Source organism: Neophocaena asiaeorientalis, unplaced genomic scaffold, assembly GCF_003031525.2.
Source record: "Neophocaena asiaeorientalis asiaeorientalis breed wild unplaced genomic scaffold, Neophocaena_asiaeorientalis_V1.1 scaffold98, whole genome shotgun sequence".
In the NCBI taxonomy this organism is placed as follows: domain Eukaryota; kingdom Metazoa; phylum Chordata; class Mammalia; order Artiodactyla; family Phocoenidae; genus Neophocaena; species Neophocaena asiaeorientalis.
The window spans coordinates 2,129,474-2,141,595 of NW_020172459.1; the positions used below are offsets into that span (position 1 = coordinate 2,129,474).

The 12,122-nt window shown below is 43.2% G+C and overlaps 1 protein-coding gene across 2 annotated transcripts in view; it reads left to right on the forward strand.

Moving 5' to 3' along the window:
- Positions 1-12,122, forward strand: part of ERCC3 (ERCC excision repair 3, TFIIH core complex helicase subunit) — a 38,451-nt gene that overhangs the window by 7,691 nt on the left and 18,638 nt on the right. For both annotated transcript variants that reach the window (XM_024738053.1, XM_024738055.1), the window contains exons 9-10: positions 3,897-4,081; positions 7,091-7,293. In XM_024738053.1, the coding sequence (XP_024593821.1) occupies positions 3,897-4,081; positions 7,091-7,293 (388 nt within the window). The remainder of the gene's footprint in view (positions 1-3,896; positions 4,082-7,090; positions 7,294-12,122) is intronic.

Below are 12,122 nucleotides of genomic sequence, written 5' to 3' on the forward strand. Positions count from 1 at the left end.
TGGATGTCTGAAAACACCGAGAGATGTTCACAGCAAGCCAGGTAGGGATGAGAGGGGTCTCTCGGGTAGAAGGAAGCAGTCCTGAAGTGGGGAAGTAGTACTTGCATGGCCTGACAATACTGTAGCCCTGCAGCTGGAGGGGAACGTGGAGGAGAGCGGTCAAGGCTGAGGTCGGAGAGGCTTTGGAGCCAATCCTGTAGGACCTGAAGGAGGTCTTTGGCTTGCACTCTGGGTGAGAAGCCATTTGAGGGATTTGAGCTGGGGGTGACATTATCTGACTTAAAGTTATAAAAATATCACACTGGCTGCTGTGCTGAGAAGAGACTGCAGGAAGCAAGGGTGGAGAGCAGCTAGGTAGGTTAGTTGGTGGAATCCCAACATGAGGCTTGGACCAGTAAGAATAAAGGTAAACTGATTCTGGTTATGTTGTGAAGGTTAAGTTGGCTGGTTAGATGTGGTTCTGAAAGAAAGAGGAATCAAGGATGACTGTCAGCTTTTGGCCTGAGCCGTCAGAAGGGTGGAGTGGGTGTTGGGATGGGGAAGACTCTAGAAGGTGCAGGTTTGGAGAGAGAAGATCAGGAGTTAGGCCGTAGACATGTTAATTTGATTGCTGTTACAGTCAGGCAAAGGCAGAAATGTTAGAGAACGGGCAAAAGACATGAACAGATTTTCACTCAAGAGACTATACAGACGCCAGTAAGCACTTGAAAGATGTTCTGCAGCATTAGTCCCCAGGGAAATGCAGGTTAAAGCCACGATGAGATGCCACTACAGACCTATTAGAGTGGCTAAAATAAAAAATATTGACAGTACCAAGTACTGACAAGAGTGCAGATCAGCTGGAACTGTCATACGTGGCCAGAGGAAGTGCAAAATGTACAGTCACTCTGGGGAGGTTTGGCAGTTTATTAGAAAATTACCATATAGACCCAGCAGTCCCACTCTGGGCATCTATTCTAGAGAAATGAAAACTTAGGTTCACACAAAAACCTGTGCATGAATGTTTATAGAAGCAGCTCTGGTCGTAATCTCCGAAACTTAGAAAACAACGGAAATGACTGTCAGTGAGTGGCTGGATGGACAAGCTGGCCCCTCAACAGCTGGGACGCTCCGTGGAAAGGAGTCTCAGAGGCTTCGTGCTGAGTGAAATCAGCCAGTCCCAAGAGGTTACAGAGTGTGTGATGCCTTTGGTAGGACATTCTTGAAAAGACAAAACTGTAGTGACGGAGAACAGATGGGTGGGTGCCGGGGTGGGGCGGGGAGGGTATGACTGGACAGGGAGAGCACGAGGCAGCTTTTGGGGTCATGGATTGGTTCGTCTCCCAAGTATGATGGTGGTGGCTACGTGAGTCTGCACACGTATGAACGTGTGTAGAACCACTCTCACCCACCCACCCTCAGAAGAAGTGCAGTTTACTGTGTGATATTTAAAAACTAAACCAAGAGAAAGAAAAAACCTTTAAGGAGAGGGTTGGTATTGGGTCTGACTGGATTGGGAATTGGTGATCTAGAGAAACATTTTTTATAAACGACTTTGGAATTGCTTTATAGCAGTTTAGTTGAAGGCTGTGTTTGAAGCGTGGGGATGTTTGAGGCCTTCTGCCAGAGGATATATTTAGCATACGTTGGTGTTCCTCTTTAACTTGGGCCCCAGGTCTTAGAGGGTGGCAGCCAGGCTTGGGATTGGTTATCTGGTGATGAGGATATAGAGGTGTACCCCACACAGTTCACTAAGTGTGTCTGTCTCTCCTCTGGTTCATTGGAGCAGTTTGCCTCTGTTTAGGTAGAAGAGTGAAACCAAACTGCTCTAAAGGATTTTGCGTTCAGGCCTTATAAGCCCTATGGCCATGCTCACTGGGCCAGAGAGCAGATGTTAAATAGGGAATTCTAGCAAATCAGAGTAAGATTCTGCCATAAACATTTACCACTTGGACTAGGTAGAATGGTAAATCTTTGAGATTTATCCCAGAAGATAAAGATTGTTGTGTTCTTTTATAGATCTTCCAAAAGGAGGCCTATTAAGTCATTATATTAATAAGAAATTCTTATTACAGTACTTGCATATATTAGGTGTTTCCTGCATGCAAGGCACTGTGCCACTTTTATTATTTTAACAAGTATTTATTGAGAACCCATGAAGTACCAGGCACTCTGCTTGGCACCGGAGACAAAGTGGGAGAGACAGTCAGAGAATCACACAAATAAATGTCAAATGACAACCGCGACATAATGTCTGGTGAAACAAGCCGCACATGCAAAGTGCGTACTGTGATTCCATTTACATGAACTTCAGACCGGAGGCAGACCTCCTCTCTGATGACTAAAGTTGGATCGGGGTTCCCTTGAGGGAGAGTGCTGGTGTTGACCAGAGGCGTCAGAGGCGAGACTTCTGGGTGCTGAGAACACTCCCATCATCTGGGTTGTTCCACAGGTATGTACCTGTGTAAAAATTCATGGAGCCATGCACATCGTTGTATGTGAGTTCTTCCCCCGTGACAGCTGTTACGGCTGTGAGAGAACGTAGCAGTGGGACGTGACTCGTTTGCAGGGCTGATGCCTCGGGGAAGGCTTGTTTCTGGCTGCAGAGTGTCCAGGCAGGGTCCCCGCGTTGTGCTCCCCTCGGGTTGATGCAGTCCCCGGGCCGCCCCAATGCTGCCTCCCTGGAGCCCACAGTAGCTTGGGGTTTCCACTGCCTTGGCTGCCATGTCCTTCTGACGTGGGGAACCTGGTCTGGGGTCCTTGGCTGCCCTTTTTTGGAGCCAGCACAGCCCTTGGACATAAGCCTGACCCTGGTTTTTTGTTTGTTTGTTTTCCAGGGGTGTGTGCAAGCTGTGTTAGGCTTCAGTGTGTGAAACCGTGAGACCTGGGCATTTACTGGGGTTAGACAGCCCTTTGTTATTTTACTGTTCTTATGTTTTTGGTTTGTATTTTGGTGACGTCTGCCCTTCTTTCCCTCGGATTGTTAGGTCTATTTCTTTTTTTTTTTTAATCCGGCCGTGCCACGGTGGCTTGTGGATCTCAGTTCCCTGACCAGGGATTGAACCCCGGCCCTTGGCCGTGAAAGCATGGAGTCCTTACCACTGGACAGCCAGGGAATTCCCAGGTCTATTTCTGAAGTGTCACTAACCTTGCCTTTAATTGGATATAAGATAAGCATGACTTCAACATTTTTACCTTTCTTCATAGTGTTAAGAGTTTTTAAAAGGTGAGCCTGTGGAAACCTATAAATTGAGTTTTTAAAAATGAATATCTTGTACCCTTTTAGTGTTTATTTAATTTAATTTGATACCTCAGAAAGAATGATAACATTCAAGCGAAAGGAAGGCAAAGGACGTTGCTGGTTGACAAGAGTGAATGTAATTGGAAGAGTGTATAGAGGGATGTTTCCTAAGGTGGGAGAGGTGCCTGGGGTTTCATCTCTCCCTTGTTTCTTCCTGGTTTCTGGGAGGGTGGTGGGAAGCGGAGCTCCTTTCTTTCCTCTGGTCCTCCAGATACCCCACCATCTTCCCGGTAACTGAGGTACAGGCCTCAGGGTGAACCAATTCCTTGCATGATTCAGAGCTCAGTGGCATTTTAAGTGTAGGTCATGTTTCAGATTGCCGTTTGTGCTCTTGATAGCCGAGCTGTTGTGAGGGGAGTGCTGGGGTTCCCTAGCTTAGGGCTTCCTCCAGGTCATCTCCCTCTCTTGTTCTCCTTTTCACCCTTCTTTTGGACAGGTCTAAAAGTGGAGATTAAGCATTCGCACCTAATCATTCTTGTCTAGAGCCAGGTTCCTGTGATCCAGAAGCCCGGGGGTCAGCCGTACAGTGTCCCGGGCCAGTATTAGGTCGAGGCTGTCTTTGGTACTTTGAGCGTTTAAAAAAGTGACAGCGTGAATGCGCCGATTGTTTCCCCAGCCAAGATGTTCCGACGGGTGCTCACCATTGTGCAGGCCCACTGCAAACTGGGCTTGACCGCAACCCTCGTCCGGGAAGATGACAAAATTGTCGACTTAAATTTTCTGATTGGGCCCAAGCTCTATGAAGCCAACTGGATGGAGCTGCAGAACAACGGCTACATCGCCAAAGTCCAGTGCGCTGAGGTAGCTGTCCCCTTCCTGGCACGGTCCCTGGGGGAGGGAAATGGATCAGGTCGATTCCTCGTGGGCAGGTACACAGGTCAGGACCTGAGCAAAAGTGCTGCTGCCTCGTGCAGTACCCTCAGCCCCCCGTGGGGTGGGCAGTCTGCCGCGATTTCACAGATGTGTGAAGCAGAATCACTTGTCCACGGGCACACAGGAAGTGGTCAGGTCAGGAGGCTGATCCAGGCTGGCTTGGCGTTTCGTCCTCTTTGGGAATGAGCACCTCAGGGTACTCCTGCCCACCCTCACCCCGGAGGGATTCTTGCTGGTCCTGCGTGGGCAACCCACAGGCCACCCCCAGTACCAAAGCCTGTTGGTTTTGATGCCCCCAGAAGGCACATGTGACCTTGATTATTTTATTTCTAAGAACCCATTTTCCCTATATTCTGTGATGAATACCTGCACAGGTATGTGTTTAAAATACATGTTCAAAGAAAGGTAAGTCTTCTCAGAAGGAACAGCAACAGAAATCCTTTCTGGCACCTTAAAATGACTGTCACTCAGTGGCTAGAGTAGGGTGGGCTGTGTCCTCAGAGGGCAGACATGGGCCTTTCGGGTGAAGGTGAGTGTGAGGAAGCTGTGCAGGTGGACTTGCTCTGTCGAGAAGCTTCCTTACCCTTTGGTTACATCTTCGTAATCAGCACCCACCTTACACAGCATTGTCAGAACTTTTGAGGCGCCTGTTCCTCTCTAGTTGCATCTCCCCTCCCCCTGCCAGGGTAACCGCTGTCTTGGAGCTTAGGTTTGTCATCTTGCTTTTCTTTATTATTTTACTTCCTATGTATAATTCCCAAAACATTCATTGTTTAGCTTTGCCTTTTAAAAAATCTTTATGTATATGCAAATAGAATCAGGTTATATGTGTTCTTGTATGACTTCTGTCTTTTGCTTAGTATTTTTTTCTTTGCATAATGCATTATTTTTTTAATGATACATGTAGCTGTAGTTTATTAGTTTAAATTCTTCTGTAGTATTCCATTGGACAAATATACCACAATTTGATAGCTAATGGAATATTACACAGAAGTAAAAATAAAATCTTTTCTAACGTCGACAGATGTTTGGGTTGCTAAGTTGTTTTTTTTCACAGCCTTGTCGAGGTCTAGTTTATGTTCCATAACATTCATCTGTTGTTAGAAAATAGTGTGATTTATAACTTCTGTGGTTTTAGTAAATGTAAAGAGTTGTGCAGCTACGCCCCCAATCCAGTTTCAGAGCATCTCCCCCATCCCCAAAAGTTCCCTTGTGCCCATTAGCAAGGCCCTGCTTCTAGTCCCAACCCTAGGCGGACACTGTCTCTGAATTTGGAGCTGTTTTTTTGTTGTTATGACGGTATTGCTGCATGTATTTTTTGTACCTGTTTCCTGTGTCAGACGTTTCCTAAAGCAGTGTTCACACTGTGGACTGTGACCACGTAGTAGATGGTGACATCACTTCGGTGCGTCATGATCAGGATAGAGTAGAATCTACCAGAATGCATAATAGGTATTAAAGGTATATATTTTCCTAAGACTGTGTTTGTGTGTGGGAGTGTTTAGTTTATGACATAAACTGGTCCAAGTTTGAAGGCCACTGCTGTGGCAGGTGCACCTAGAAGTAGCATTGCCTGGGTCAAGGGCTTTCCGGATGCTCACTTCACTAGTCATGTGGAAAACTCTGTTTCCCAAAGTGGTTGCACCAGTTAACACTCTCGTCCAGGGTGAGTGAGCTAGCTCCACATCTCCAGCACCTAATATGGAAATGTCTTCTTTTAATTTTTACAGACCTGATTAAGTGTGAAATGGTATCTTTTTATGGTCTTAACTTGTGTTTTCCTGTTTACTGATGACGTTGAGTATCTTTTCGTACGTTCATTGGCCACTTGTGTTTCATATTCTGGGAAATGCATGATTTTAAAGATTTTACTGTGAAAAAAGAATTGCTTTGGTTATGAAGAACTAGAAATTCTAAAGGGGTCATAATAGGATATGTCCCAGAGAGAATCAGAAAAGGTAACGACAGCAAAACTTAGATTTGAGCTCAGCACAGAGTTTGACACATAACCGTGTCAGCTAATTCTGCAGTGGTGGCAGCATGAAGAAGTGGTCTGTGGCAATCACACAGAAGTGGCGCTGGTCGCAACCAAAACCTCAGTCTGCCGGTGTAGGCTATGGCTTGTTCCAGTGCAAAGCTCCTGGAGGGTCTGTACACAGCCTTGAGACCTTTAGTCATGGCACTTCAGTGTACTTGCCCGAGCTTCCTTTAGTTTGTCAACAGCCAAGCACAGGGCTTAGCAGAGAGGAGGCCCTCAGGAATGTTACTGTCATTCTTATTTAGATGCTCAAATTGTCTCAGATGTGACCAGTGGGACTACATTCAAGCTAGTTTCTATGACCATTTGACATGTTCCCATCAGACTTTGAGCACTTCCTTGCTTTCTGGCACAGTAAGATATTTCCAGCTCATCTGGTACTTTCCCTGTCCTGGCCCTGGAATCAGCCATTTCACCATGGAGCCCTTTTAGTAGAGAATGTAATTTAAAAGCCAAGATCTGGGTGCTGGCGTGTTCATTACTCCTGGGATGTCATTGCTAGGCTAACCCAACAGGCAGAGCTGGCAAGTGTGTGTGCAGTTCTCGGTAGCAGTGCTGTGTGTGGTGGTGTGATCTAAACGGGAGGGATTGTTTACACCACTGGCTGGGAATCTGATTTTCTTCACTTGGAGCTGGTGTGAGAATAATTCCCTGGATATTGATGCATTTTAAAATCTCTGTTATTAACATGTGAGAGTATCCTGGTTCAACACTGGGTATTAGGTTTTGTTTTGTGGTGTGTGTGTGTGTGTGTGTGTGTGTGTGTTTACAATATTATTGAGATATAATTCACATACCATTGGTTGTGTCTTGATTTGTTTTAAAGCTAATTTGCTGAAGTTCCCGGTTGTATGATGCTTAAACTTGCATACTGACCCCTGATTCTTATTGTATCACAGGTTTGGTGCCCGATGTCTCCTGAGTTTTACCGGGAGTATGTGGCAATCAAAACCAAGAAACGAATCTTGCTGTACACCATGAACCCCAACAAATTCAGAGCTTGCCAGTTTCTGATCAAGTTTCATGAAAGGAGGAATGACAAGATTATTGTTTTTGCTGACAACGTGTTTGCTCTGAAGGAATATGCCATTCGACTGAACAAGTAAGAATTGGAAAGTTAGAGTAGCCTCCAAAGCCAGTTCAACTTCCCCATGTGACAGTATAGAAAGTGCCTGTTTTCTTCTCGAAGATCTCAGGAACTTCTTAGTATCTAAAGGTCTAGTTCTGTGGTCCCAGGGACCAGGTGAGACAAAAGGGCAGGTGGTCAGAGTCATTGGTTAGAGTGCGTGGGAGTGGGGGCCTGGTCACTCTGAGCTGAGGGAGCAGGGGCTAGAGTTGTGATGATGTGGAGCTGGGCTCCAAAGGTGGGCACGGCTTGGCATCTGCAGTTTCAGGTTCAATGGGTGCTCTGGCCAGAGATGAGATCACACTGTATTTGGTCAGGGGCCAGGAAGGCAAGGTTTGGCCCAGCATCTAGAAAGAACTTCTTAGGAAACACCGACCAGGGTCCTCCTTAGCCTACAGCCCCACCCAGATATTGTGTTTAAAACCTGGCTGTTGAAAATTTCCTGCCAAGATAGGAGGAAGAGGCCTGTGCTTCTGTGCACAGTGATGCAGGGCTTCAGGTGCTGTGAGTGGAGCAGAAGGCAAGGTCCCCTGAGAAGATAAGCCTTCATTCGTTATGTGATGGGTAGGGATGCAGAGGGAAGGGTGGGTACAGAACAGTTTCTCTTCACAAACTGTGATTTAATCACCACATGAGGTCATTGTACTATTCTCATTTTACAGATGAGAAAACTGAGACATAGAAGGATTAAATTGCTGAAATTTCTAAAATCATACCTTTTTTTTAAGCATTTTTATTGGAGTATAATTGCTTTACAATGGTGTGTTAGTTTCTGCTGTATAAAAAAGTGAATCAGATATACATATACATATATCCCCATATCCCCTCCCTCTTGTGTCTCCCTCCCACCCTCCCTATCCCACCCCTCTAGGTGGTCACAAAGCACTGAGCTGATCTCCCTGTGCTATGCTGCTGCTTCCCACTAGCTATCTATTTTACATTTGGTAGTGTATATATGTCCATGACAAGCTCTCACTTCGTCCCAGCTTACCCTTCCCCTCTTCGTGTCCTCAATCCATTCTCTATTTCTGCGTCTTTATTCCTGTCCTCCCCCTAGGTTGTTCAGAACCATTTTTTTTAGATAACATATATATGTGTTAGGATATGGTATTTGTTTTTCTCTTTCTGACTTAACTTCACTCTGTATGACAGATTCTAGGTCCATCCACCTCACTACAAATAACTCAATTTCGTTTCTTTTTATGGCTGAGTAATATTCCATTGTATATATGTGCCACATCTTCCTTATCCATTCATCTGTCGATGGACACTTAGGTTGCTTCCATGTCCTGGCTATTGTAAGTAGAGCTGCAATGAACATCGTGGTGCGTGACTCTTTTTGACTTATGTTTTTCTTAGGGTATATGCCCAGTAGTGGGATTGCTGGGTGGTATGGTAGTTCTATTTTTAGTTTTTTAAGGAACCTCCATAATGTTCTCCATAGTGGCTGTATCAATTTACATTCCCATCAATAGTGCAAGAGGGTTCCCTTTTCTCCACACCCTCTCTAGCATTTATTGTTTGTAGAGTTTTTGATGATGGCCATTCTGACTGGTGTGAGATGATACCTCATTGTACTTTTGATTTGCATTTCTCTAATGATTAGTGATGTTGAGCATCCTTTCATGTGTTTGTTGGCAATCTATATATCTTCTTTGGAGAAATGTCTATTTAGGTCTTCTGCCCATTTTTGGATTGGGTTGTTTGATTTTCTGATATTGAGCTGCATGAGCTGCTTGTAAATTTTGGAGCTTAATCCTTTGTCAGTTGCTTCATTTGCAAATATTTTCTCCCATTCTGAGGGTTGTCTTTTCGTCTTGTTTATGTTTTCCTTTGCTATGCAAAAGCTTTAAGTTTCATTGGGTCCCATTTGTTTATTTTTGTTTTTATTTCCATTTCTCTAGGAGTTGGGTCAAAAAGGATCTTGTTGTGATTTAGGTCATAGAGTGTTCTGCCTATGTTTTCCTCTAAGAGTTTTATAGTGTCTAGCCTTACATTTAGGTCTTTAATCCTAAATGTGAATTTATTTTTGTATATGGTGTTAAGGAGTGTTCTAATTTCATTCTTTTACATGTAGCTTTCCAGTTTTCCCAGCACCACTTATTGAAGAGATTGTACTTTCTCCATTATATATTCTTGCCTTCTTTATCAAAGGTAAGGTGACCATATGTGCCTGGGTTTATCTCTGGGCTTTCTGTCCTGTTCCATTGATCTAAATTTCTGTTTTTGTGCCAGTACCATACTGCCTTGATTACTGTAGCTTTGTAGTATAGTCTGAAGTGAGGGAGTCTTATTCCTCCAGGTCTGTTTTTCTTTCTCAAGATTGCTTTGGCTATTTGGGGTCTTTTGTGTTTCCATACAAATTGTGCAATTTTTTGTTCTAGTTCTGTAAAAAATGCCATTGGTAGTTTGATAAGCATTGTATTGGGTAGTATAGTCATTATCACAATGTTGATTCCTCCAAACCAAGAACATGGTATATCTCTCTGTCTGTTTGTATCATCTTTAATTTCTTTCATCAGTGTCTTATGTTTTCTGCATACAAGTCTTTTGTCTCCTTAGGTAGGTTTATTCCTAGGTATTTTATTCTTTTTGTTGCCGTGGTAAATGGGAGTGTTTCCTTAATTTCTCTTACAGATTTTTCATCATTAGTGTATATGAATGCTAGAGATTTCTGTGCATTAATTTTGTACCCTGCTACTTTACCAAATTCACTGATTAGCTCTAGTAGCTTCCTGGTAGCATCTTTAGGATTCTCTATGTATACTATCATGTCATCTGCAAACAGTGACAGCTTTTTTTTTTTCTGCGGTATGCGGGCCTCTCACTGTCACGGCCTCTCCTGTTGCGGAGCACAGGCTCCGGACCTGCAGGCTCAGCGGCCATGGCTCATGGACCCAGCCGCTCCGCGGCATGTGGGATCCTCCTTGACCGGGGCACGAACCCGTGTCTCCTGCATCGGCAGGCAGACTCTCAACCCCTGCGCCACCAGGGAAGCCCTGACAGCTTTACTTCTTCTTTTCCGCCTTGGGTTCCTTTTATTTCTTTTTCTTTTCTGACTTCTGTGGCTAAAACTTCCAGAATCATGTTGAATAATAGAGGTGAGAGTGGACAACCTTGTCTTCCTCCTGATCTTAGAGGAAATGGTTTCAGTTTTTCACCATTGAGAATGATGTTGGCTGTGGGTTTGTCATATATGGCCTTTATTATGTTGAGGTAAGTTCCCTATATGCCTGCTTTCTGGAGGGTTTTTATCATAAATGGGTGTTGAATTTTGTCAGAATTTCTTTCTGCATCTATTGAGATAATCAAATGGTTTTTATCCTTCAGTTTGTTGATATGGTGTATCACATTGATTGATTTGCAGATATTGAAGAATCCTTGCATTCCTGGGATAAACCCTACTTGATCATGGTGTATGATCCTTTTAGTGTTTTGTTGGATTCTGTTTGCTAGTATTTTGTTGAGGATTTTTGCATGTATGTTCATCAGTGATATTGGCCTGTAGTTTTCTTTCTTTGTGGCATCTTTGTCTGGTTTTGGTATCAGGGTGATGGTGGCCTTGTAGAATGAATTTGGGAGTGTTCCTCCCTCTGCTATATTTTGGAAGAGTTTGAGAAGGATAGGTGTTAGCTCTTCTCTAAATGTTTGATAGAATTTGCCTGTGAAGCCATTTGGTCCTGGGCTTTTGTATGTTGGAAGATTTTTAATCACAGTTTCAATTTCAGTACTTGTGATTCATCTGTTCATATTTTCTATTTCTTCCTGATTCAGTCTTGGCAGATTGTGCATTTCTAAGAATTTGTCCATTTCTTCCACATTGTCCAATTTATTGGCATAGAGTTGCTTATAGTAATCTCTCATGATCGTTTGTATTTCTGCAGTGTCAGTTGTTACTTCTCCTTTTTCATTTCTAATTCTATTGATTTGAGTCTTCTCCCTTTTTTTCTTGATGAGTCTGGCTAATGGTTTATCAATTTTGTTTATCTTCTCGAAGAACCAGCTTTTAGTTTTTTGATCTTTGCTATTGTTTCCTTCATTTCTTTTTCATTTATTTATGGTCTGATCTTTATGATTTTTTTTTCCTTCTGCTAACTTTGGGGTTTTATTGTTCTTCTTTCTCTAATTGCTTTAGCTGCAAGGTTAGGTTGGTTTTTAGAGATGTTTCCTGTTTCTTAAAGTAGGATTGTATTGCTATAAACTTCCCTCTTAGAACTGCTTTTGCTGCATCCCATTCGTTTTGGGTCGTCGTGGCTCCATTGTCATTTGTTTGTAGGTACTTTCTGATTTCCTCTTTGATTTCTTCAGTGATCACTTTGTTATTAAGTAATGTATTGTTTAGCCTCCATGTGTTTGTATTTTTTCAGATCTTTTCCTGTAATTGATATCTAGTCTCATAGCGTTGTGGTCAGAAAAGATACTTGATACAATTTCAATTTTCTTAAATTTACCAAGGCTTGATTTTTGACCCAAGATATGATCTATCCTGGAGAATGTTCCATGAGCACTTGAGAAAAATGTGTATTCTGTTGTTTTTGGATGGAATGTCCTATAAATATCAATTAAGTCCATCTTGTTTAATGTATCATTTAAAGCTTGTGTTTCCTTATTTATTTTCATTTTGGATGATCTGTCCATTGGTGAAAGTGGGGTGTTAAAGTCCCCTAGTATGAATGTGTTACTGACAGTTTCCCCTGTTAGTATTTGCCTTATGTATTGAGGTGCTCCTATGTTGGGTGCATAAATATTTACAATTGTTATATCTTCTTCTTGGATCGATCCCTTGATCATTATGTAGTGTCCTT